We start from the raw sequence: 27962 nt of genomic DNA, 5'->3' as shown, positions 1-27962 counted from the left end.
GGAATTGGTTGACAATTGGGACGGAATTCAGTTCTGTTGGATTTTCTTGAAATACCATTTTTAGTAATCTCTTCGCAACCAAGAATTGGAATTGTGGATTCCAAGGAAATTGGAATTCAAGATTCCATTCAATGGTGCATTTGGTTGAAAATTCAGACAGAATTCAACTCTGTCAAATTCCTTCAAATTTCAAATTTGATGGACTTCAACCATTCATGAGGGCAGGTGGTTTCAATTTCATTACTTTTTTTTATTAAATGACGAAAATACCATCAATCACGGTTGAAATTTGGACATAATCTTTCCATAAAAAAAACACCAGAAAGCTTGTGATTCATCTTTCATGATGAATTACAAACATTAGCAATCACGGTTGAAATTTGGACATAATCTTTCCTAACAACCTTTAGTTTTCTGTTTTTTTCTTCAGTTTGTTGGTACCCTGGATCTTAATTTTGTGAAGTTTACTCGGTGCCACCATTAGGACCGATACCTCAGACATTGATTCAATCTGGTGAAGATTCAGAATCTGTTGAGCAAGTTCTTCACCAGTAATTGTCCACTCTCACCTGTTTTGGCATCTCGAGTCTTTTTAACTTTAATCTGATCATCGCTCCATGATTTTTTACAACTTATTTCCTGAACATACCCCTCTACATGTCTAGTAACATCAATTTATGCATCAGTTATCACAGTACCATGATTTTTTACTCTTATATTAGACTGAATACGATTCCATTTGGTTGTTTCTCTTGAATATATATGCATCAGTTATCACAGTACCATGCTTCAAATCCTTCACACCAATGTTCTTCACATTGAACCCAACATTGTATTCAGATAAAACTTCGGTGACAGGTTCATGGTACGCAAGAAAACATGTACTCCCCACTAACACCTCATGTAGTTATTATATTATGTGCTTAGATGTGTTATTAATCATTCAATAAGCTGCATATTCGAGTATCATTCTCTTAAATGTGTTAGTACCTTATGTGGTAAAGTGATGATAGCATGTTTGAATTAGTTTAAAGTATAATATCCAAGCTTGCATTATGTGAACCTTCCTTCACACATAACTTGCTAAATGCTAATGTTTGTTAATTTTTTCATAATTGTGCATTGCAATATGCATATAGTTACAATGAGTTACAATTGTTCTGTTACTTGCTGCAGCCTCAAAGGGTGATAAAGCAACAATTGTTCTGTTACTTGCTACAGCCTCAAAGGATGATGCTATAAGAAATCTATTCAGTGCGAAAACCATTCACGAGTACAGCGCCCACAGCCTGCTGACCTTTCTGGTATCCCTCACCTCCACTTTTACTTGACATCTATTTCGTGAAAACAAAATAATATTTAATAAATAGCAATTAGGAATAGGATATAGATTGGTATAAAGAAGCCTTCTAAAATGAAACTTGATGCTTGCATATTTGACATATTGTAGGTAATTTTGTGCATATTGAAATAAGAATTGATTAATTATTGCAGTTAGAGTTTTTGGTATTGTGAAAGACAGTTTCTATTTGTTTTGTAGTAGTAACATTTAAAAAAGAAGTTTGAATGAAAAGTAGGAAATTTTAAGTAGAAGAGAAAAAGTAAGCAAACAACCAAATTACAAATGTAAGATTGATGATATAGAAACAAATACGATGGTAAGTAAATTAAAAGATTAGAGTGACATCATTGTTAGTTAAATCTGTTATTGTTTTGCATGTGTGTCATATAAACATGCGGGTCTTGGGTGCACATATGTTATAAGAGAGAAACATTTTTTACTTTCTTGTCCTTTTAAATAGATATCTATCAAATGAATGGATGGAAATAGATAAGGGCAATTCAGTAAATAGATATGAAAAATATTATACTTGTGCTAATGGTGATATTCTTGGACTCACACCAGCTTCACGCTCCATGTGTGCTATAGTGTATGTAATTCTCAGCTCTCTACATTAAAAAAGAACTCATCACAAGCAGAAGAAAACTATCATTTTGCAAGAAAAATAAAAAATAACACTACCCTCTTATACTATCTGACATAACAAACTAATAATATGAAATGCCCAAAATACCCCTAATTCTCCTTGCATTAGTAAGATGATCTTTATTTGTCAAGAAAGGCCTGTGGGCAGTTTGAACATATGGAGACTTTCTTGAAAGAGCAACCTGTCCCATAAGGCAAAAAAAAATCAACATCAGAATTTTTATAACCAACGGCTGCACTCCAGAGCTTTCAGCTCCACCTCCCCTCATTAAATTTTTCTGTGTATTGACCATGTTAGCCTGGCATAATTCAGCTAGTTCTGAGAGAACTTTCTGATGAGATTCTTTAAGTTTGTTTTCATGTGCTATGGCTGAAAGCTTCTGTTAATGAAAATCTCAAAATCCTACCTGAGAAAGAATATCAAGATCAATAACTTCATGAATCTCTTGTTTTTGGCTTTGAGGTGACATCCCACAAAGCCCATCTCTCACTTCCTTCATTAACATAACAACATGAACTTGATATCAAGTTTCTTCAAGGACCGAAATATGCAACACTATAACCAGTACCAAAATATGCAACCACGATTCATTCCATAAATGTTTATTTATGCAACAATGTCTCACTCTTTTTACCAACTTATGCAACAATGAACAATGTTTCACTTTTTTACCAATTTATGCACTAGTGTTTGACCTTTGTACCAATGAAAGCAACAATGTTTCGCTTTTTTACCAATTTAAGTAACATTGTTACACTTTGTTATAAATTTATGCCACAATGCTTCAGTTTTTTAACCAATTCAATTTATGCAATCGACACATATTATTATTGAACAACACTTGGAAAGGTTAAACAGGTTACCATTTATTTGGTCCTAAAATGAAATGGTGTTGCATATTTTGTATAAAACCCACTTTGTTGCATAATTTGGGGAAAAGCATAAATATACATTTAACTCCATATATAATAATGGAAACATAAATCTACACATTGAGATTGGGTTTTCACTTTCCAGTCCATTTCCATAAAAGCAATATAAATAAATATATCAGCAACTGACTGACCTGTGTCAAGGTGGTTGCATCAGCAATGACAAATTGAACATTAACAAAACGAGCTAGAGTCTTTGCAAGTATTGTCTTCCCTATTTCACAAATCATAGAAGCATAATAAACAATAAACAATAGGATTTATAGTCGAAGAGACAAGAAATATTATTAGAAAAAGAAACAAGAAGAAAACATCCTAATGATCATACATTCCTGTAAAGAGGCAATATAAATCTTTATTACTAACTAGAACTATAGCAAAAAATAAAAAATAAAGCTATTTAGCAAATTATGAACATAAAAAATATCACCAATAAATGTAGTTCTAAATAGACTATATGTATACATTACCCAGCAATCAAAACATCTTGGTGGGTCATGGTTGAAAATTATTGCATCACATAGCTGCTCAAGTCAATACAAAAAAAGATAAGAAGACAACTTTAATTACATAACTGATGACATAAAAAAATATATATAAATAAATAAATTAAAGTTAAATATTAACTGGAAAATAAAGAAATAAAGTGTACTTTTTCTGTTTTATAGAATCCGAGATTCCATCCCAGAAAGCTTTTTGTCAAGATTGGCCCATGTACAATTTTTTTGTCCCTGTACAGTTTTGGCCCCTGTACAGTTTTGTTTTTGCACAGTTTTTGTCCATATACATGCATAATCATTGTTGCTTTAAATGGTATATAATTATGTAGGTTGGAAACAAATGTTTAATGGATAAATTATGGATGTCCTCTAGTAGATTATCAACTTCATATGATGAAGGCGTGAATGCTTTTCTAGAGTTTGCACAAAGAAATAATCCAAACTTAGATGTTATTCCATGTCCTTGTGTAAATTGCATCAATTTGTGTCACCACTCAATTGACAATGTCCGCTATCATTTGTTTGCCCATGGCTTCGATGAAAATTATAAGATTTGGTCTTTCCATGGAGAAAAACAACCCAAGAGTGATTCTAGATGCCCTAACAATTCCATTCCTCTTGATGCTATTTATACAAAGGATATGCTACATGATGCCTTCAAATATATAGACGAAGAACCTGATTCATTGAAATCACTTCTTGAAGAATGTGATAAGCCACTTTATGTAGGGTCAAAGTATAATGCACTTAGTGGATTATTGAAATTCCAACATTTGAAGGGTCAGTTTGGATGGTCTGATGCTAGTTTTGATGCTTTGTTGTCTGTCCTAAAAGATATCTTACCATCAAAGAATATCATCCCTAGCTCGATATATGAGTCCAAGAAGTTGCTAAAAGGAGTAGGTCTACAATATGAGAAGATTCATGCATGTGAAAATGATTGTGTTCTATTCTGGAAAGAACATAAAGATGCTTCTCAATGTCCAACTTGTGGCACTTCTCGTAGGAAGAAGAATACCAAAAACGTACCTTCAAAAGTTTTGTGGTATTTTCCTATCATCCCTAGATTTAGAAGAATGTTTTCAATACCATAAATTGCACATGACTTAACTTGGCATGCACAAGGTCGGGTCAATAATGGGAAGCTTACTCATCCTCGCGATACCCCTTCTTGGAAGCTTGTTGATAACACGTGGAAAGAATTCGGACAAGAAAAACGAAATCTTAGATTAGCCTTGTCTGCTGATGGTATCAATCCTCACAAGTCATTAAGTTCCAAGCATAGTTGTTGGCCGGTTATCCTAATAACATATAATCTACCCCCTTATTTGTGTATGTCAAGAAAATTCATGATGTTGACTCTGTTGATATCTGGGCCAAACCAACCTGGTAACAATATTGATGTCTACTTGGCACCATTGATAGAAGATCTGAAACTCTTGTGGGAAACTGGCGTTGAGACTTTTGATTCTTATAAGAAAGAATACTTCAATCTAAGAGCAATATTACTTTGGACTATAAGTGACTTTCCCGCATATGGTAATCTTTCGGGGTGTGTTACCAAAGGTTATTATGCTTGTCCAATATGTTCAAAGAATACTTGTTCACAATGGTTGCCAAAGTCCAAAAAAGTATGCTTCCTTGGGTATAGAAGATTCCTACCACTTGAACATCATTTTCGTAAAAGAAAAAAACATTTCAACAATCAACATGAGCACGATTTTATGCCACAACCATCATCAGTGATGTTGAATCATGAAAAGTGACCCTCTTGAACTTTAGCTACCGCAGCCAACAAGCTACCGCAGTCAAGCTCCCTCTTCAGCAACCGCATCCGAAGTCATCAAAGCCAACCGCAGTCATTCTAATTTACTTAGTTAATTTGTCTTTCTGTAATACTCTCTATTGTCCAGTATGCCTTGCATGGCTACTCATAGAGATTGAATCTAATGTAACTCCTTGAGTCTCTATAAATAGAGCTCATTCTATTGTATTCAGGAGATCGATTAATTCTGAATACACATCTCTGAAGTTATCTTTTCTATCTCTCTATCTAATTACTCATCTCTTCTTACTCACAAATCTTACTAGAATACAACTGATCACAATCTCTCTTCGGAGCAAGTCTCTTAGGACTTAATCACTAAGTTTGATCTCACTTATTAACTTGGCATGAATGCATTCCTTGTTATGAATCAACTTATGTGTATACTTGATATAACAATTGTTGTCATTTTCATTTCTTTAATTTTCCACAACTAACTCTCTAACTATCTAACTCTAAATATTATTGTTGAGCTTTTAGATCCTTCGAGATTAACTATTCCGCAATATACTTGTTCTAACGTTTGTTCAAGTGTGTCTCAAAGTTTTTCTCTCAACAATTGGTATCAGAGCCATAGTGGTTGCTTTTTGAAAACGGAACTTTGATTTTCAAAGGGCCTTCTATACCACTGAAGCTCATTTCTTAAAACAAAAAAAATATGGCACAATCGTTATCTCTGAATGTTTCCAACAGTGTTGGTGGTTCTAATCGAGCCCCAATACTGGTAGCAAATGAATATCATCACTGGTCCCAAAGAATGGAAAGATACTTAAGGAGATTTGGTAGAGATGTATGGCGATCCGTAGAAGAAGGACCACATGTCCCAGTCCTTACACCAGTCCAAACTGACGGCGCTACAACCAGACTAGGAGGAGGTCAACCAGTCATGAACCGTCCCACCAAGGATGATCTCGATAAAATGGAAAATGATGTTGTTGCTTTTTATGAAATCTCTTGTGGAGTTGATCCTGACAACTTCGATATTATCATAAATTGCAAATCAGCAAAAGAGATCTGGGAAGTTCTCAAGAATTTGTACGAAGGCTCAGAACAAGCACAAGACAAGAAGCTTACTACCGCAATCAATGAGTTCAACAACTTCAAAGCTCATACTGGCGAAAGCTTGGAAGACTCCTTCAAAAGGTTCAACATGATAGTCACCAAGTTATCCAATGCGGGCACCATCCGCAGTAACCATGAAACAAATCTTCAGTTTCTTAATGGTTTAGGAAGACATTGGACTACGGCTAAGATGATAGTCCAAGGCGATAGAAATATTCATTCTTTGTCACTCTACAAACTCTATGGAGAACTGCAAGCACAAGAATCCACCATACTCAAAGACTGTGCTGACTTCGGAGGACCGCTTGCTCTCATAGCACAATCTCCACATAATCAATCTTGCTCTCCCTCGTATGACACTCCACCGTAGTCATACGAAGCTGATTCAGAGTATGATGATGAAGAAGAATTTCAGAAGGCTATTGCTCTGGTTAGCCAGCAGTTCAACCGTCTACCGCCTCCTTCCTTCCGCAAGAATCAACAGTTCAACAAACCTCCATTCAACCGCAACTTCAGTCCCCAGAGTAACCATCCTCGATATCCCAAAAGTTCTCATCCACCACCTCAATCTCAAAATACTCAACCAAAGGAAGCACCGCAGTCAACTCAAACCACTGACTCCGGTACTACCTCTGAAGACAAGACTGATGTTGTGATTTGTCACAAATGCAACAAAGAAAATCACTTTGCAAGAGATTGTAAGGCCAATGTAGTAAAAGACAGAGCATTCTACCTTAGAATGGCTCAAGAGTTGGAAGATAAGGAAAAGGCAAGGGCATACGTAGCCCATGTCAAAAGAGACCATCAAGTTTGGTCATCCGGAGACGAAGATGAAGCCATCAGCAGTGTCAAAGGAAAAGGGAAAATCTGCATGCTGGCTACTGCGGATGATGATGGGTCTACAAAGCTGGACAAGAACTACTGCTACATGGCAAAGGATGGAACTTCAAGCATCGTCGAACAGGTAAAACTCATGATCCAAACTCTAAACTATAGCATGCATGACTGTCAACCTTACATAGATGATCATAATGACACGTGTGCTGCCGTCCTTACAGACTATAACAAAGCCTTAGATGAGAAGAACATTGCGTCCCAAGAGATGTTCCATGTGAGAGGACGATTGGATAACAAAAGACTCAAAATGGCTATGTTAGAAAAGGACTTAGAGTTAGAGAAAGATGCAAGAATGTTGAGTGAAACACAATTAGAAATAGCTTTGAACCAGAGAGATTTAGCTCATAGTGAAATTGTACGCTTAAATCTCTTAATCGAAAAATTGTTCAATGAAAGTGAAGCTATTGAAAATTTGGTAAATAATGGAACCGTGGACAATACATACAATTGGGGTTGGTCAAATGGATATCCTACCGCAATGGATTCCTCACCCGGTTCAACAAAGACAGACTGTATGTCCCTCCAGACCGAGAATTTCATTTCCCAGTCAATGACAAGACCTTTCCCGAAGACATCAAAACTCACTTCGGTAGACTGCATAATCTAAGCAATAATTGTGTAATTGAGGAAATTGTGCCTGAGGTTTCGGGTCACACATGTGATCAAATTCCTATCTGTGGCACCATTTACCCAAACTCTCAAACCTCATCCGTAGTTGATGAAGAAATAGTCATTGAGGGCCCCGAAGTCTCTAGAGACTTTCCATCTCTGCCCTCAGACCGCAGTGTTTCACACTGTAGTCAAAAGTCCCACAAAAGTCCTACTGAAGTCCCAACTCAGACTTACTCTGTGGTAGTCAAATCATCTCTACCACAGTCATCAGTAAAAGGAACTGTGACTCTTCAGCCAATTCATCATGAATTACCCATAGAAAACTTTGAAGTGGGTCAATGCTCTCAGACCCCTGAGTCTTCAAGTTCGGATGACTCAAGCCCACGTTTTCAAAATTTTTCTAAGAATTCCAGGAAACCGCAGTTGAACATCAAGGACTGCGGTTCTCCAAAAACTTTAGCAAAAAAGGCTTTCAAAGAGGAAATTCGCTCCCGAGGCACAAATAGACAAATCTTTTCGAAAAACAAGAAGCATGTCAGATTTTCAAAGTCCAAAAGTCCAGAAAAATTTGTTTTCTCACACTATTTTTTAAAAAACTCTCCCATCAAGAAAACATACAAAAAGGAATGTACAGTTTCAACAGTCATTCCTATTTCATCTGACACAACCCAAAAAGGTGTAAAGTCTTTTCAAAACAATGGTTTTCAAATCTATTCCTCAGATGATCCGAAATGGAAAGGTATATTACCCACTCCAACACTTTTAAAGTCACATCAAAATTTTAACAAGTGGAAAGGTATTCTACCAAATCCAACAAAAAGGACACAAAGATCTACACGTGCTAAACCTTTTTCAAAACAAACTTGTCAGAAACCAAACAACACTCATGTCAGATCTTTTCAACCTCGGACCGGTCACAAGCCCAACTCATCCTTTAGACCGCTGACCAAACGTGGTGTCAGAACAAAAGACAAAATCTCAACCTGCAAATGTCAGTGTAGTTGCCAAAAAGATTCATCCTATGTCAAATCTAGTTGGAGTCAGAAACCTCGTAACTTTTCAAAAACACACAACACTCCAAAACTACACAAACACCCTGGACTAGGACTAAAAGTTGACAAGAAACCTGCCCCTGCAACCTCGGTCCATGCATCCTTCAGAAACTCATCTGTTGTCTCAGGCTCCATACTAGTTTGGATGCCTAAACTAACCGTGTAATTCTCAGGCCTTGTGCAAGGAGGAACAAGAAGAAGAATGGTTAATCGACAATGCCTGCTCCTTGCATATGACCGGAAGGTTAGAATACCTTCGGGATTTCAGGCCAATTTGCAACGGTGGAAATGTTACATTCGGCAACAATGCGAATGGGATCATCCGAGGTTACGGTGTTCTCACTATGGGGAACTTCTCTATTCAAAAGGTTGCTTATGTAGAAAGCCTTAAACACAATCTCATCAGTGTTGGCCAACTATGTAAGGCAGGCCATCGAGTTGAATTTGATGATCAATTTTGTTATGTAATGACAAGTGATAGGAGCACATGTTTTATCAAGTCTCGATCCGAAGGTACTATGTATCCTCTGGACGTCTCTCTGATCATAGGCAAACCGCAGTTATATTTCCTATCCAAAGCTGTGTCCGAAGTCAGCTGGCTATGGCACCGCAAGCTAGCTCATCTCAACTTTAGATACATCAACAATTTGGTCACTGGAGAACTAGTCAGAGGACTCCCTATTCTCAAGTTCAGCAATGATACTCTCTGTCCTGCATGTGAATGTGGAAAGCAATCCAAAGCAAGTCACCCCATAGTGATTGACTCTTCAATTTCTGAACCACTTGAGCTCCTGCACATTGATCTCTGCTGTCCATCCACCGTAGCCAGTCTCCATCACAAGAAATACATACTGGTTATAGTAGATGACTTCACACGCTTCACATGGGTTTTCTTCCTCAGACTCAAGTCAGAAACACCGCAGATTCTCATCAATTTCATCAAGGAGATAGAACTTCAGATAAAGCTGCCAGTACGACGCATCCGCAGTGATAATGGAACCGAGTTTACTAATCATCTCCTCAACAGTTTCTTGGTGTCCAAGGGCATCACTCATAACTTCTCAGCTCCCTACACACCGCAACAAAATGGAGTAGTAGAGAGAAGGAACCGCACTCTAGTAGAAGCAGCCAGATCCATGCTCAACTTCGCACACCTTCCTCTCTACTTCTGGGCTGAAGCTGTAGCAACCGCATGCTTTGTACAAAACCGAAGCATTTTGTGCAAACGCCTCAATAAAACACCATATGAGGGCCTTAACAACCGCAAGCCAAATGTTCGCTTCTTTCATATCTTTGGGTGTAGATGTTTTGTGATCAACAACAGAGATCAGCTTAACAAGTTTGCACCGAATTCTGATGAAGGCATCTTCCTTGTCTACTCCACTAACAAGGTTGCTTATCGAGTTCTCATTAGACGCACAAGGTTGATCATTAAAAGCTTCGATGTGAAATTTGATGACTATCACATCCGCAACACCCCTCCATCCACTGAAACCACCGCAATCCTGGAAAGTGATATTCCAACCTCTTCGGGTCCATTAAATCTTGTTGAAGTCAACTATGACGATCTCTTCGACCCTGTAGAAACAGCCAAGTTATCCGAAGTTCTTGTGTCTCAAGAAGCTCAACAGCAGCACGCTGATGTATCTGGTCCTTCACTATCCGAAGTAGCATCTCTCAATACTTCCACCTCGCCGGTTGAGGGGGAAAGCTCTACTCCGGATCAAGCAACAACCATCGAGGTTCCAGTACTTGATACAGCTCAAGTTCCCATCTGTAGAGAATCATTATCATCCAATGTTTCTTCCGACTCGGATGATGAAAACATAGAAAACATCGACACAAGAACAGACTCTAGGATTATCACTCTTCCATCCACAGTCCAGGGGGAACCTTCTCAGGTTCCAGAGGAACTCCCATCAGCAATCCAGGGGGAACCTCTTCCAACTGCTCAAGAAAATTCCATTCTCGTTCCCACAAACCAAGATGATTCCGCAGGATGTTCTCAAGTCCAGGGGGAACTGCCATCTCCAACCGCAAAATCTTCTGATATTGAAGATATTCCCACTACCGCAGCTGCTGATCATCTACAACCCCGTCTACACGTATGGACGAAGGACCACCCACCAGGTCAAATCATTGGCAACCCATCCACAGGTATCCAGACTCGATCTTCCAAGGACTTATCTGATCATTGTCACTACGCAACATTTATGTCCTCAGTCGAGCCCCGAACGATCAAAGAAGCATTACTAGAACCTGATTGGATATCCGCAATGCAAGAAGAGCTAGAAGAATTCAAAAGAAACAAAGTGTGGAAGCTCATCCCGAAGCTACATGGTCACACCATTGTTGGTACTATATGGGTATTCAAAAACAAGCTGGATGAATCTGGTGCGGTAGTCAGAAACAAGGCAAGGTTAGTTGCAAAGGGCTACAGTCAACTTGAAGGTGTTGACTATGATGAAACGTATGCTCCGGTGGCACGAATAGAAGCCATCCGAATCTTCTTAGCATACGCAGCCCACAAGAACGTCAAGGTACACCAAATGGACGTTAATAGTGCATTTCTCAATGGGGAATTAAAAGAAGAGGTTTATCTTCAGCAACCTCCAGGCTTTGAAAGTATTGAATTCCCAGACCACTGCTACAAACTTGAAAAAGCAGTCTACGGTCTAGCGTGGTACGAGACTCTCTCTGAATTTCTTGTCTCGTCCGGATACAAAAGAGGAGTGATTGATCCCACTTTATTTAGAAAAGCAAATGGTGACCACCTTATGCTTGTACAAATATATGTGGATGATATCATCTTCGGATCGACTGATCAAGGAATGGTGGATGAATTTGCTAAGCTCATGACCAACAAGTTCAAAATGAGCATGAATAGAGAGATTAACTTCTTTCTAGGACTTCAAGTGAAACAAGTTCCACAAGGGATATTCATTCATCAGGAGAAATACACCACTGAACTATTAAAGAAATATTTTATGGACAACTGTTCTTCGGCTAAGGTCCCCATGGCCTTCGGATATAAGATCTTTGCTGATCCCTTAGGTGAATCTGTGGATCACAAGACTTATAGAGGTATCATAGGCTCTTTGATGTACCTCACCGCAAGCAGGCCAGACATTGTCTTTGCTACAGGTGTATGCTCAAGGTATCAGGCTGACCCAAAAGTGTCACATATGACCGCAGCTAAACAAATTCTACGGTACCTAAAAGGAAACAAGTCTCTTGGATTATGGTACCCCACAGGCAATGATTTCAGCTTTCAAGCATTCACAGATGCGGATCACGCCGGATGCATACTAGATCGAAAAAGCACCTCAGGTGGATGTCAATTTCTAGGTGGAAGACTCGTCAGCTGGTCATCAAGAAAACAAAGTTGTGTATCTTTGTCTACCGCAAAAGCTGAATATGTGGCCGCAGCCAGCTGTTGTTCACAAGTTCTATGGATGAAGACACAACTTATGGATTACGGATACAGAATGTTGCGGATACCAATTTACTGTGACTCTGAAAGTGCTATAGTGATTTCTCACAATCCTATTCAGCACTCCAAGACCAAGCATATTGAACTACGGTATCACTTCATCAAAGACCACATCCTGAAAGGTAACATTGAACTCATCTTTGTTCATACTCATGAAGAGATTGCTGATGTGTTCACAAAGGCACTTGACTCTACAAAGCTCAACACTTTCTTACAAATGTTAGGAATGATGAATCCGGACCCACAATTCTTCTTGAATTGATAGGCACCGCAGACCATCCTTGGTCTCTGTTGCGGTCCTAACTGAAAGTTACTTATGATAGATGGTTTTGGTATATCCTGTGTACCGCAGTCTATGTATCACAACCATATATCATATTTATCCTTCACTGGTCCTTATTGTTTGTTATTACTAACTTCTTGTACAAGTGCTCTCCTCAGTTTCTCTACTGCAGTCATGTATCTGTCCATCCATAATGGCAAAGGATCCATCCGCAATGAAGTTTCCATCCGCAATCACATTAATAATTTCTCAACTGTTTCATTAATCCTTGAATCGTGGTGTGCTATTTAATGATCCTTCATTAAATAAAAACATTCCTTGAGAAACTGTCTCATTCTCTTTTTGAATAAGCCTTGTGCCAGACCTATTTTAGGTATGATGACAAAAAGAACGTTTTTCCATAAATAAAAACATTCCTTGAGAAACTGTCTCATTCTCTTTTCCTCTTACCCAGCACGTCCCATCCGTTATAACTTCTTTTCCCCTCACCACACGATCACCTGACGTGATGATGTACATCTGGCTTTTCACGAAATGCAAATCCCTTTTTGGTAAAATCCAAAAATTTTAAACCGTTTCATAATGTGTGGCTGAGATTTCATCTCCCAAAATCAAAATAACCCCCAATTTTTTTTACCTTATCCTTTTTTACCTAGGGTAAATAAAAAAAATGTTTCCCGCTCCCATAAACCCCTATAAAAACCTTTCTTCTTCCCCAAGAACAGTTTACGCTCTCTGAACATTGAATCCTTTCTCCATTATCATACTCTGTTTTTTTCTACACTTTCTCTCAAACTACTACAATGGTGAAATCCGGCGTATCCAAGAAACAATCCAAGGCATCTGGATCACTAAACCCTACTGGTTCAGACTCTGCTTCAAGACATCCCGCTCCCACGATAGCTTCAAGCAATTTCATAGCCGTGTTCGAAGATCATGCATCTTACAATGCACCGATCAAGCTGATGATCAAGTTCTTGCACAATCACCCCCTGTTTGGCCCTTTCGATTCTTTTACAGACGTTGTTCCCCTCTCTACCCTATTCAAATGTGCCTTTTCAGCCTATCGACCACTCGAGAACCCACAAGAAGTGCATCTAAACCTCGTTAACGATTCTTTAGTAATTCTGTCTAAAGAAAAATTTCTTTCGTCCATTAACCTTCTTGTTCATCCTTCCATCAAGATCTTTACTCCATCCATGGCGGACATCACTTCTACACTTTACCAAATAGGATATCAGAAGAAAATCAAACGCATTGGAGAGTTCAAGAAAAACCAACTGCCTGTGGTCTGGCAATTCGTTTGCCATTTTGTCATCCGCAGTCTATCCGACAGAACCGGAGGAACGGACAATATGGGACTCAAACTCCTGGAGTTAGTATGGAGTATTTTCACTGGACACGACGTGAACTACGGTCAGATTCTATGGGATGATTTTCTACAATACATTCCCAAGGAGAACCCAAGGGAGAACCCTACCGAGCTTACGTTTGCAAGATTTTGGTCCCTCTGCATTTCAGACCTCCATGTGGACGCAGGGATCAACATGGGCAACGACATCAACTACTTTGTCACCAAGGATCTCAAAAGGTACAATCCCTCATCTGATCAATCTGTCTTTGGACCAATTAGAAGACTTCCAACCCACATTCTCACCACTCTTGGTCTTGAGACTGCTGATGTCTCAGATCATATTAAGGCTACGGAAGGTATTGCCCCATACCTTCCTACCCCGCCTTTTCAAAACCCATCCGCAATCATTACCCCTGGAAGTACCGCAGTCCCATCTTCCACTACTCTCTCAAATCTTTCTCAAAGAAGAAAGAAATTGGCCTCAACTCATCAAGGCCCCCGCAATGTCTCAAAGAAACAAAGAACCCCACAGAAAGATGCTCCCAAACCAACCGCACCCTCAAAGAAACGCAAAACCAAACCAACCGCACCTACAAATGACAGTAACTCTGATGAGGATGCGCAACCAATTGCTATCCTTAAGAAAAGAAAAACCAATCCCACTGGCCATATGCGTGACCGGACTGATACCTCAGCCTCTCAAAAGGCTCCGGTAGTCCTTGGGGTGGCCGCAGACCCATTCAACACCACCATCGAATACCACTTAAGCTCAGAAAGTGAGTCTGTTTCATCACCTCGTGGAGACTTCCCCCCAGTTCATTCCCAAGAGGATAATACTGGCTCTCGCCCTAAGGTCTCCAGGGCTTCCCGACTGCATTTCTTTTCCCCTGAGGAGTTGAACTCCATCCTCTTAAAAGTCACCCATACACTTCAAACACCTTCCCAACCGTAGGGCACTTCTTCCGCCCTTGCCGGAACTGATCCGAGGCCAAACTTGACTACGGGTCAAGGAGACCGAGGAAGCTCAGGAAATCCTACTCTGCTTACATCTGTAATAGGTGGTTTAGGCACGGTGAGCACAAATGTGCAAGGATCCGTGGACCCGAAGGACACTTCGGTGCAATACCAAGGATTTGACGGTGACAACTCTAATGACTCATGGTTGAACTACACTCCGGTATCTGAACCCGACATCCAGAAGTATCCTGCCTTCCGTAGGGCATTCCAAGCTCGAAAAGATCAACAAATCAAGCAACAGCAGCAAAAACAACAAGAAATCCAAGTTGTGGCTAAGTATTGGGCAGATGCAATTAACAATGCCAATACCGTAGCCACCATATTGAAAGTTCAAGACTGGATGTCTGAGATGGCAGAAACTCTCCGCAAAGCTCAAGAAGCAACTGCTGATCAAAATGCTTCCAAGACGAAGGAACCGCAATAGAAGTCAGCTCTGCTCCCACCTTCGGTCTTGATGATGTTGATCTACAAGAGGTAAACAAACCCTCTCCCTCTGATGATGATCTTATGATGTTCGATGAAGAAGAAGAATCAAGTGGCTCTCACCATTCGACTTCTAAGCCCAAAGAGAAGAAGAAAAAGAAGAAGAATGCTGTCACAAGAAAGGAATTTTTGAGCCTGCAAGCAAAGGTCGATCAAATTCTTGCTGCGGTCAAGCCAACTCAACCGCAACCAGAAGACACACCCGGACCGCAGTCATTGATCGACAGAATCGAACGCTTGGAAACATGTGAGAGATTGGCTGCTGAGCGTATCTCCCTCAAAGTTGAAATGGGAATCCGGTCCCTTGACAACAATCGACAAGCAGATCACAAGGACTTCATGGCTGCTGCGGAACGCCTCATCTCTGAGGTGACCGCAATCAAGAAAGATCTCCAAGCAGCCATTGCGGATCAAGCCACCCAATCTCAAAAGCTGATAGCTGAGACTCACACTGCATATGAGTCCACTATCTCAGTCCTTCAAGCTAGAATCAACCGCCTGCAAAGATCCTTGTCAACCAACTTCCATGGCCCTGAAATCCTTCAACTCACCAAGGAAATTCACAGGCTGCTCTTCAACTCCACCATCCCCAACAATCAACAGTTGGCAGATGCCCTTAAAGCCCAATTTCAGGAAGTTTTTGCCAAAGTTGATGGCCTTCGACAATGGCTTGAGGAAGCTCCTGGGTTGCATTCCTCAAGAGGGGGAAGTGAAGAAGAAGTCCATCACTCCAATCACTCCAAAAGCCTCTCCCAACATCAAAGCCCCCCCCCCCTCATTACAGAAAAAATTCCTACACCGTAACCCTCACCAACACCATCTCATCAGACTCCCCCCATCATTACAGAAAGAATTTCCACACCGCAACCCTCACCGCAACCATCTCATCATACTCCATCTCATCATACTCCACCTCATCATACTCCACCATAAAAGGAGATCACTCCTGAGAAACCAGAGACCCCTCCTCACTTCAAAAATTTGGTGGATCACATGTCCTCTCCAAGCTCAAACGACTCCCCTGCCACTACCCAAAGGAAAAAAGATTGGAAAGCAGCTAAACTTGCTGAGCTTATTGTTGGATTAATGTCTAAGTCCATAACTATATTTGGTATCTACTTGACCCGACCCGGCATGGTCCATTTGGGTTGCACTTCACCGATACAATTTATATGGATAGTCTTTTGAGAATAGTATATTTATGATTTATATTAATATATTATAAGTTCTAATATATTAATATGGAATCATATTATTTAATTAGTATTGATCAAGAATTAATTTAGAATTAATTAAGTGATCAAAAAGAACTAATTAAATATGGACTCTTATATATATGGAATGGGCCAAGTTCATTTAGGTTGGGCTAAGCTTTCATGGATGGTCCATGGAGCTTTTAACCCATGGATCCTATGTAAATGAAAGGTCATGGGTATTAGGGTTTACATGGATGTAACCCTAATCCTCCATAATATATAAAGGGGTCCTTGGCTCACAAAATTGGAACAAGTGTGTGAAAATAAGAGTGGGCCGATTTTAGTGTGCATACATATTCTCTCAAGTTCTTCCAAGGTGTTTTGGTGATTTGTGATTCCATTTGAGGCTTCAACACTATTGGGGCTAAGCTCTTAAAGCTTGAAGACATCAAGCTACATCAAAATGTATGTCATCTAACTAGAACTTTGTAGTATAGGTGCTTCATAATATGCTAGTTAGGATGAAACCTTGGAATAGTTAATATTTGCATGTATAATAGAGAAAACATAGATCCAAGGTTTATAGGGTTGCATGTACACCATAGGAGTGTTAGAATGCTCAAAATCCAACAGTGGTATCAGAGCCATGGGTTGTTTTCTGTTATATTGATGCAAATGTTTTATTTTCAAGTTGGAAAAAAAGGAAAAAAAACATGACGTTTGTCAAATTTTAAGATAATTACTTGTTTTGTGAAAAACGAATTATTTGTAAAATTTGAATCATTTGTTATATGAGTTGAATTAGGTCAAATTTAGTAAAAGATAAAATGATATGATTATTTTATTAGTTTTAAAAGTTTGATCTAAATGTTTTAAGGAGTTACATATTTTGTCATAAAATTTTGGAGCTCAAAAGTTTTTTTTAAAGTTGTGATCTTAAGGGTTTTTGAAACTTCCATAAGTTATGGATATGAAAGTTTTTTTTTTAAAAAAAAAATTGATTCAAAGTTTTTATGGAGTTACAAAATTTGGTGTTAATGTTTTAAAGAATTCCATAACTTGTTCTTAAGTTATGGAACATGAAAAGTTTCATCATAAAACACCATTAATTCCATAAGTTATGGAATCCAAAGGTTTTCAAGAATTACAAAACTTGCCCTCAAGTTTTGGAATTTGAGAAAAGTTTTTTATGAAAAAAAGAATTGAATTCTAAAAATCTTGGGTTCATAACTTAAACAATTAATTAAATGGTTTTAATTTTGAGTTTAATAATTGGAATTATGATGTTTTTTTGAATAGTTCAAATTAACTCTTATGGACTTTATTAATAGTTAATTAAAGCGTTTAATTAAAAGAGTATTATTAATCCATAAATATATGGTTTGAGTTTAATTAAATTAAAAGTCTAGTTTAATTAATAGATTAAACCACCAAGTATTTTAAATGTCTAAAATACACCCTTATACTATTATAATATTAAAAGTTTAATATATTATATGTATAAGAGCAAGTCGTCTTACCATTAGTAGGCCTCATTCACGAAGCCGGTCTATAAGGGGGGTATAAGGTTACTGCCTATAAAATGGCAGTTTAATGGGTGTCCACTCTCACTCACCGCTTCCTTGACCGGTGGAGGGTCGTTAGCCGAACAGGTAGGACAAGGACTATAATTCTCCCTTCATTAAAAGTATTAATGATAAATACTAAGTAACTAAACCTTTTATTAATTCCCAATCTTAGTTACTTAGGAAAATGTGAATAAGGTGCTAATCCATGAAATTACACTTTGCACTTTGTTTAAACCGTTAGTGGAGCGTGTGTGGTTAACCGGCACACTAACCTGGATTTAACAAAGTAGGCAAAGGGTAACTTAATATTTGTGATAGTATCGGTGGAGCTCGTGTGGTTAACCGACACATCGATTGAGGGGTAAATATTAAGGGTACCAAGTATATTTGCATGGTTACTTCACACCTTGTTTTGTGATCCTCGACATCCCAGTCACAAAACCTGAAAGGCACACTCGAGATTGAAACATGCCATTGAAAAGTTCAATGAATCTCAAAAGATCTAGGAGTTTCAAATCCAAGTAAAAAACCTAATTAAATTATTTCGTTTTTCATGGTGGAAATTGGTAAATCGTCATTTACCTACCTTCAACTATTTTATAACTCGGATTACGGCATCCCTCTTCCAGTTATAAATAGGTTGTTGGATCCTAGCCTTAATATTTCATATTTGGTGTTATATTAAGGACTTTAAATCAACTATCTTGAATATCTCCCAAAAGATGTCGAGTTCAGACATCTATGATCTTCCCAAATCTCTTGGAACTTTACTTCCTCCACCTCCTCCAATTATTCTCCCTAACCCACAAGTTCAAGGTCACTCAAGCCCTAATGGCAAGCAAGGTCTATGTGTGATCACATCTTAGAGATGAAGTCACATATTGACAAGCCGGGAGAGTTGGGTTTCAAAGTCTTGAGAAAGTTGGATGTTCAATCACTTTCTAAGTCACATAGTGAGTTCCTTTGGGACTACTATGATACAGACTATGACATGAACCTTAATGATCATATCTATTTGCTTGGTGCTGCTGAATCAACAATGATTTGGAACGATAGTGAAACTAATTTGATTAGAAGATCAACTTCCCAAAAACTTTATGGACAGTGACAATGGTGACACTGGAAATCCAGAAAAAGCATTCTCTTCCCGATGGAAAGGGATTGGCCATATTCAACCCGGTTGACCAAATGGTAAAGAGAAAGGCTAAGTCTGAGATAGTCCCATTACCAAAGGGTCCATATGTTTATTTTGCCAAAGGAAGGGGCGTTGATTGCAAAGCTGCCAAATTTACCTAAGGATGTTAAAGTCAATAAGTTTGACTCTACATCAGGTAGAGCCCATTATCTAACTCTGTTAAGTTCTATTCTGAGATCCTCATTACATGATGTGACTGGGTCACATGTTGATGTTTTAAGAATCAAAGAATAGAGAGAAATCTTAAAGGAAGTATATGATGATTCTGATCGCGAAGGTGGATTTCGACCGCATCAGAATTTTGAGCAGTTGCTTAAGAAGTTATGATATATTGCTAAGGAATAGATAACAACAATTTTCCATCTGGATTGTAAGGATAAGTTTTTCCGCAAAGTTTTAAAATAAAAGAAAATTGTTTAATTTTGTTTATTTGAAGTATCCTTACAATGGCATTTGTGGAAAATTGTTGCTTATATGATTCCACTGACATCAATATTGGAAAATGGATTTGATTCTTTCATTTGTGGTAGTGTCTAAATTTACCAAATCAGGAAAGTTCCTCATCACCCAAGTTTCAATTGGACCGAAACTTGGAATCATGCAAGTTGAATAGTATGATGAATGAGAACTTTCAAGCATTGGAAAATCAAGACTAATTACTTGTTCACATGGATGTGTGAGTCAAGTGAAGGACTAAAGGGATCGAGTACACATTCTTGTGCACTGGTCATGTCCACCACAAAGCTCGTTAAGACTATTTGATTTACTAAAGTTTAGTAAATATGGTTATACTTACAAGTTTAAGTATAATTCTGAAACATTGGAAAAGTCTCAATGTATGGCAGAACGAATGGGAAGAATCAAATTAGGCAGAAAGATAAAAGTTTCTCAAATCTGAAAAGATGGGAGAGTACTTTAGTATCATGTTTGTGATCATCTTAATGATTTAGAAATCATATCACAATTAGTCCTCTAAAGGTCTTCTTAGTGCATTCTTATGACTAAGAAGAGGAGTCATGAATTGTTGAAATGGTTAGATCAGGAAGATGAGTCATACTTCGTTCCAAAACAATTCTTAGAGTCATACTCCAAGATTGTAACTTGAGTGACATATCTTAAAGAAAGGTTTAAAACACTTGTCAAATGTAAGAGTAAAAGTGTCCTACTCTTGTACATTTGAAATTGGTAAGTTGTGATGTTTTGGATAAAACAAAGACCAACTAAGGCCAATTGTGTGAAGTGTTTGTCTTGATAAAGAATCTGCACTATCTCTTGAATATTTGGCAAGATAGTCTTATATGTCAAGAGGATAGTGGGAGTCTTAAAGATCCTAAAAAGAATTTCAAGAACTAATCAAGAATACAACCTGAGGTTCTTCACTAGCACACGACTTGAGGTTTATAACCTATCGTGTTGACATATTCTGTGCCCATTCCAGTTAAAGTTGGCTTTGCATAGGAGTTCTGAAAGTTCTCAATTGGTTGCATAACAACTTGGAAGCAATGGCAGGCCCTGTACAGCCAGGTGGCAAGAAGTTAAGATTGTATAAGTTCAGTCCATATGAGTTTGGATTTGTCATTATCCTTGTCTTGTGACTATGGTTTTGATGATTCACATGGATAAGAACACATACACCATAAAATCTAAGGGTCATAAGGTTTCTCTCCGATTCATGAAAATGATGGTGAGGAAACACTTTCACTAAGTAGATTTGAAGCAGATGGCAAAAGGTCTAAACAATTGAGACTATGATTACGGCATCCCTTTTCATAGTTCTGAAATTGTTTAGACACACATGCATGCTATCTAAGGAAAGGTGTATGATTTTGATAAAGTTTTATCAAAGCATCTCGTATCAGAAATCTGAACTTTGGTAAGAAAGTCAATAAAGTATTGATTTCTAGAAGTCCAGCTGATTTCTGAGTACATGTCAAAGCTAGTGGGAGCATAAGTGTTATGCTAATAATCATCATGTAAGTGGGAGCATGATAATTATTGTTAGTGTTGCAAGTTAGCAATGTTAATTATAGAAAACAAAAGTTTCAATTCGTGAGGCTGCAGGGATTGAAAAAGTTGTTTTGCTATAATTAAGGGAGTGGATATACTTCATTTCAGTTCTAAAGGCTTAGATTGAGACCTTAATCATCTTTAGTCAAGAATATATATATGAATTTCATGTTGGATTGGTTCAACTTAAGGAAATTCTATATATTGTGTTCTAAAAATTCGATTATGATTACGGCATCCCTCTTCATAGTCAAATTTTGAAAACATGGCAAATAAAAATATTGTAGCAAAAGACTGGTCTAGAATCATGTCTTTATGTGAGACATCATGAATCGTGTACCATTTGCTTTGGGTACAGGATCGATTGCATGTGCTATAATATTTGTCATTTCTGAATTTTTCCAAATGCCCAGAGGCATTAAGAAGGGAAAAGGTCTAGAATTGGATATGACTAAAATGATTAAGCAATTGTCGAGGACAATCTGAGGTTTACCAAAGATTGGTTGCTCTGGGACAGTTGGAAGTATAGTGCTAATTTTGGAAGGACCATATTGACATATTCTGAAAAGAGGCATCTCTTATTCAGAAGTGATAGTCAAAATGAGAATATGGAGTTGTCTCCATAGGTGGAAGTTATCTGTGTAAGATTAGAAAACTTAATGCAAGAAGCATGTCCAAAGCAATGTACTTTGAATATGAGACTTAGTTTCCATGGAGTTGATCTCCATTGGAATACCTTATAATGACTGTTGACAAGTCTTTGTGACTTTGTACATATTCATTACAGGAGGGTCAGTGCATATAAGTTTAAAATCTAAACAGATTTCGATAAATGATAGGAATTTGAAATTCTCACATTTTTCGATAAGGATTTGGGAGTGTGAAATTAGAATCATTGAAATTATGTTCAATTGGTTTATTTCACAAAGTAAGGATCATAGACAAACATAGAGTGCATACTTGGTGTATGGCAAAGCTATTGTTTAGAAAAACATAGTGTACATGCTTGGAGCATGGGACAACTAGTGTTTTTAATTCAGGTATAAAGTGGATAAAACCGAAACAATGAATAATGAGTAATCAGTATGGTGATAAATAAAAGTGGTCTATTTATATTCATAGGGTTTGATACCATATTTGATTCATTTATTCTTGTGTTTCACTTTGCATGTTTTGACTTCCATAATAACTAGGTTATTCTTCCGGAATGACTAAGTTATTCAAACCATCCACAGTCGGTCATATGTTGGAAGTAGATATGAATCAAGACTGTCATGGGTTGGCTTGTAGAGGTCCAAGTTGGTGTACAAAGTTGTGCTACAACACTCATGAGTGCTCATAAGTTCTGAGTACTGGATTCAACCCGCGCTCATTTGAATCACTTCATGGATTTTATCACGAGTGATCATGAGACGATAATATCTTATATTCTTCAAACCTAGAGATATGAGTTGTTACTATGAGTTGGTTGTACATTGATTGCACGAAAACACATTCGGTAACTCGATGTTATAAAACATGCCTTTGTGTATGATTCAACAAGTAGTAGAACAAGCCATATGAGTCGAAGTTTATCCATTCCTTTTACCTTCGAGATAAAAGCGATATCTGTGGGCCCCTCGATGATTTAGCGATGACACATGTGAGTGCTTGGCCAAGCCAGGACTGATTTGATTTGTTCAATCAGTCAGTCATCATAAATCGAAAATCGGGAAACAACAAATGGACAGAGAGAATGATTATAATCCATGTCTCAGTCCATATGATATCTAGAATGGAGGAATATATGATCCCTTATCTAATGGACAAGTCATTGACAAGGTCAGAGTTCGACAGCGGCTTTAAGAGCTACGATTGTCAGTTAGGTTTTGAAGTCATACTCAATAATAGTTTTAGACTTATCCAAGTGGGAGACTGTTGGATTAATGTCTAAGTCCATAACTATATTTGGTATCTACTTGACCCGACCCGGCATGGTCCATTTGGGTTGCACTTCACCGGCACAATTTATATGGATAGTCTTTTGAGAATAGTATATTTATGATTTATATTAATATATTATAAGTTCTAATATATTAATATGGAATCATATTATTTAATTAGTATTGATCAAGAATTAATTTAGAATTAATTAAGTGATCAAAAAGAACTAATTAAATATGGACTCTTATATATATGGAATGGGCCAAGTTCATTTAGGTTGGGCTAAGCTTTCATGGATGGTCCATGGAGCTTTTAACCCATGGATCCTATGTAAATGAAAGGTCATGGGTATTAGGGTTTACATGGATGTAACCCTAATCCTCCATAATATATAAAGGGGTCATTGGCTCACAAAATTGGAACAAGTGTGTGAAAATAAGAGTGGGCCGATTTTAGTGTGCATACATATTCTCTCAAGTTCTTCCAAGGTGTTTTGGTGATTTGTGATTCCATTTGAGGCTTCCACACTATTGGGGCTAAGCTCTTAAAGCTTGAAGACATCAAGCTACATCAAAAGGTATGTCATCTAACTAGAACTTTGTAGTATAGGTGCTTCATAATATGCTAGTTAGGATGAAACCTTGGAATAGTTAATATTTGCATGTATAATAGAGAAAACATAGATCCAAGGTTTATAGGGTTGCATGTACACCATAGGAGTGTTAGAATGCTCAAAACCCAACACTTATATGGAGAGAATGCGGTTTTGACACTATCATGGATGAATCCTTGATAAACTCATGGATCAATCCTCACCGCAGACTGTTGGATGATGACTACAAGCCATATCTCACATATGCTGAAACCCCTTCGGATGGCTACTGGGATGTTCCAATCTCCCCAAATGCTAAATACTTCACAGTGTTTGAGCCGTTTGACCGTAGCCTTCCAGACCACAAAAGACTGCCAATGGAATTCGAGAGACTTAACCTTTTTTATGCTAAGCATTCCTCTCCCATTGAGAAAATCTGGTCTAACGACAGACCATCCGCAGTCAAAAACTACAAGCCTCGGAAGTTCATGAAGGCTGACTTCATCCAATACACTCTCACTAGAAGGGAACACGACTATGTCCGCACCCAAGCTGACTTCCCCTGCATGAATCCTGAAGAAGTCTTTCTCATAGCAAAGGTGTTCCAGAACAAGTCGGAGAAACACCAGAAGATGAAGATAGCTCTTGAAAGAGCTAGTACGTTTTTGAAAGAGACTGTCTGTGATTTTGCTAAAATCGAAGCAGACATCTACCCCACCATTGCCAAGAAGTTTGATCTACCACCACTCGATCCTGCACCAATGCCTACCGAAGGCTATCAAGAAAGATCCTTAGGTGCAACCAACTTTCCTGAACTTGGAGTCATTTTCAAAAGGAAAACCGATAAAGTCAAATACTTTATTCCTATGACTGCAATGAATCGCCTCACCAGGAAGCAACTCGAAATCTGTCGAACCGCAGTCGAAAGATCAAAGCATACAACTGCCGAAGTCAAATTCGAGATTTTAAGAAGGATCACTTGGTTGGAAAACGTCAGAAAGTTTTGGTGTATCCTGATCAAGTTTCTTAAACTTGATAGCTGAACAAAAGTTAAAGAGGTCACTTAGGGGGAAATTGTTGAATCATGAAAAGTGACCCTCTTGAACTTCAGCTACCGCAGCCAACAAGCTACTGCAGTCAAGCTCCCTCTTCAGCAACCGCATCCGAAGTCATCAAAGCCAACCGCAGTCATTCTAATTTACTTAGTTTATTTGTCTTTCTGTAATACTCTCTATTGTCCAGTATGCCTTGCATGGCTACTCATAGATATTGAATCTAATGTAACTCCTTGAGTCTCTATAAATAGAGCTCATTCTCTTGTATTCAGGAGATCGATTAATTATGAATACACATCTCTGAAGTTATCTTTTCTATCTCTCTATCTAATTACTCATCTCTTCTTACTCACAAATCTTACTAGAATACAACTGATCACAATCTCTCTTCGGAGCAAGTCTCTTAGGACTTAATCACTAAGTTTGATCTCACTTATTAACTTGGCTTGAATGCATTCCTTGTTATGAATCAACTTATGTGTATACTTGATATAACAATTGTTGTCATTTTCATTTCTTTACTTTTCCACAACTAACTATCTAACTATCTAACTCTAAATATTATTGTTGAGCTTTTAGATCCTTCGAGATTAACTATTCCGCAATATACTTGTTCTAACGTTTGTTCAAGTGTGTCTCAAAGTTTTTCTCTCAACAAGTGAAGATATTTATGACTATCTGGCGGGATTTGAGACTACATGGGGTAAGAAGATAAAGTCAAAGAAGGTAGGATCACAGAAGATAAAGTTAAAGAGGATAAAGTCAAAGAAGGGAGCGTCAAAGAGGGAAACGCCAAAGAAGGAAAATTCAAAGAAGAAAAAAGAAAGTATCGACGAGAGATCTAAATTTTGGCATAAAAAGTCGATTTTTTTTTAACTTGAATATTGGAAGAAGTTGCATGTTCGCCATCAGTTAGATCTCATACACATAGAAAAAAATGTGACCGAGAGTGTTTATGGGACAGCGTTGAATTTGCCTCACAAGTCGAAGGATGGATTAAAAGCACGACAAGATCTTGAAGCGTTGGGCATTAAGACTGAATTACGACCTCAACCAAAAGGGGATCGACATTGGCTTCTGCCTGCCAAGTACACATTGAATTCCGCAGAGAAACATCTATTTTATGATACCCTATCTAACATAAAAGTTCTGCATCGGTATTGCTCTAATCTCAAGAATCTTGTGTCGGATGATGTTTCAAAGATGAATGGTTTGAAGTCTAATGATTGTCATGTACTAATGCAACAACTTCTTCCTTTTGCAATCAAAGGGGTTTTAGATGTGAAGGTGTGGAGAACAATCCTAAGCCTGTGTCATTTTTTCAATGAGTTGTGTAGTAAAGTTGTTGATGTTAGTAAGCTAGGCAAGTTGCAAAGTGACATCGTATTAACATTATGTTTGTTAGAGAAGTACTTTCCTCCTTTATTTTTCGATATCATGACTCACTTGATGGTGCATTTAGTTAGAGAGGTGAGGTTGTGTGGCCCGGTTCATTTTAGGTGGATGTATCCATTTGAGTGATACATGAAAACACTTAAAGGGTATGTAAGAAATCATCATCGACCCGAGGGTTGCATTGCAGAGTGTTATGTGGCGGATGAGGCCTTAGAATTTTGTTCAGACTACTTAAAAAACACGAAATCAATTGGCAATCCTCATGAACGTGTTGATGAAAGAATCCGCAGCGGCAAGCCTTTATCAAAGGCTACAATCGATGTTGTAGATGCTCAGTTACTTGATCAAGCTCATCTTTATGTATTACGAAACATTATTGTTGTGGAGCCGTATATAGAGTAAGAATTACATGAAACTGTATACTCTTATACCATTATCTATCATATAAAACATTCTTCTAAATTGTAATACACTTCAGGCAACATATGTTGGAATTGAAGGATCTGAACCCTCATCACGCTCGCAAAAGTACATGGTTGCAGAGCCAACATAGTCGGACATTTATTAGTTGGTTTAAGAAAGAGGTTTATTTTTAAAATAAGATTGTTAGAATTACACTATTTTTAATTATTTTGTTTGAATTACATTAATTAGATATTTTTCTAATAGGTTGAAAAACGTTTGGCTAACGGGGAAGATATTTGTGATGATGTTCGTTGGTTGGCCAAAGGGCCTAATTTTGATGTTAGTAAATATAGCAGTTTTTCCATAAATGAGTATCAATTTCATACAACATCTCGAGATGAGTCTAGAACAACTCAATGCAGTGGAGTATCTTTAGTTGCACATACTATGCAGATTGCTAGTGCAAAAGACTCCAATCCTGTGTATGGTGCTGTTACTTACTTCGGTCGTATAAAGGAGATATGGGATCTTGATTATCGCATGATTACTATTCCTATATTCGTGTGATTGGGTTGATAGTCGTGGAGTAAAAAAGCAAGATTTAGGATTCACGGTAGTTAACTTTGATAGACTTGGTCAGAAGTCTGAACCCTTCGTATTAGCTAGTCAAGCCAAACAGGTTTTTTATGTTCAAGATCAACAAGATGAGAATTTGCTTGTTGTTGGATTCACACCACGTAGGATGTACAGGTATGGATCAAATGGTGAAACAGATGATATGTTGGAATTTGATGCTACTTTTGATTTAACACAAGACTCCGCTTTATTAGACCTTGATGATGATTTTTTGTGTACGCGCCCGGATGGCGAGGGGATATTAGTTTAAATATTTTTTTGCAGAATAATAAAGTTTTTGGTATGTTTATATTTCAGATTTTGAATGTGATTAATTTTTTTCCAACTACAACAAATAACAATGTACTTAATTTTATTTGAATCTTGTTGAAACAGGTTGTGTTTTTGTGACATGGAATCGGATTCAGCTTCTGATCACGATGAAGACTCCTAACAAAGAGGTCCGACAACAAAGGCAAAAGCTAATAAAGTGAAACTTGTAATAACTTACAA

The 27962-nt window shown here is 37.9% G+C and overlaps 1 protein-coding gene across 1 annotated transcript; it reads left to right on the top strand.

Moving 5' to 3' along the window:
- The first annotated feature begins 3767 nt into the window (after positions 1–3767).
- Positions 3768–27943, top strand: LOC145164163 (uncharacterized). The gene is made up of 8 exons (XM_079082887.1): positions 3768–4445; positions 25929–26430; positions 26575–26818; positions 26908–27013; positions 27099–27397; positions 27465–27685; positions 27768–27776; positions 27846–27943. Exons 1-8 carry the CDS (start codon positions 3768–3770, stop codon positions 27941–27943), a joined length of 2157 nt encoding a protein of 718 aa, XP_078939013.1.
- The last annotated feature ends 19 nt before the right edge of the window (positions 27944–27962 follow it).

This window comes from Lactuca virosa, chromosome 3 (genome assembly GCF_052849685.1).
Source record: "Lactuca virosa cultivar CGN04683 chromosome 3, Lactuca_virosa_CGN04683_v6, whole genome shotgun sequence".
Lineage (NCBI taxonomy): Eukaryota > Viridiplantae > Streptophyta > Magnoliopsida > Asterales > Asteraceae > Lactuca > Lactuca virosa.
This window is presented reverse-complemented; position numbering and strand designations above follow the sequence as displayed.

Coding starts and splice junctions, on each gene's coding strand:
- LOC145164163 (XM_079082887.1), top strand. CDS start 3,768: ATGGATAAATTATGGATGTCCTCTAGTAGATTATCAACTTCATATGAT. Junction 4,446..25,928: donor GGAAGAAGAATACCAAAAAC/GTACCTTCAAAA, acceptor TATTGGAAGAAG/TTGCATGTTCGCCATCAGTT. Junction 27,398..27,464: donor ATTACTATTCCTATATTCGT/GTGATTGGGTTG, acceptor TAACTTTGATAG/ACTTGGTCAGAAGTCTGAAC.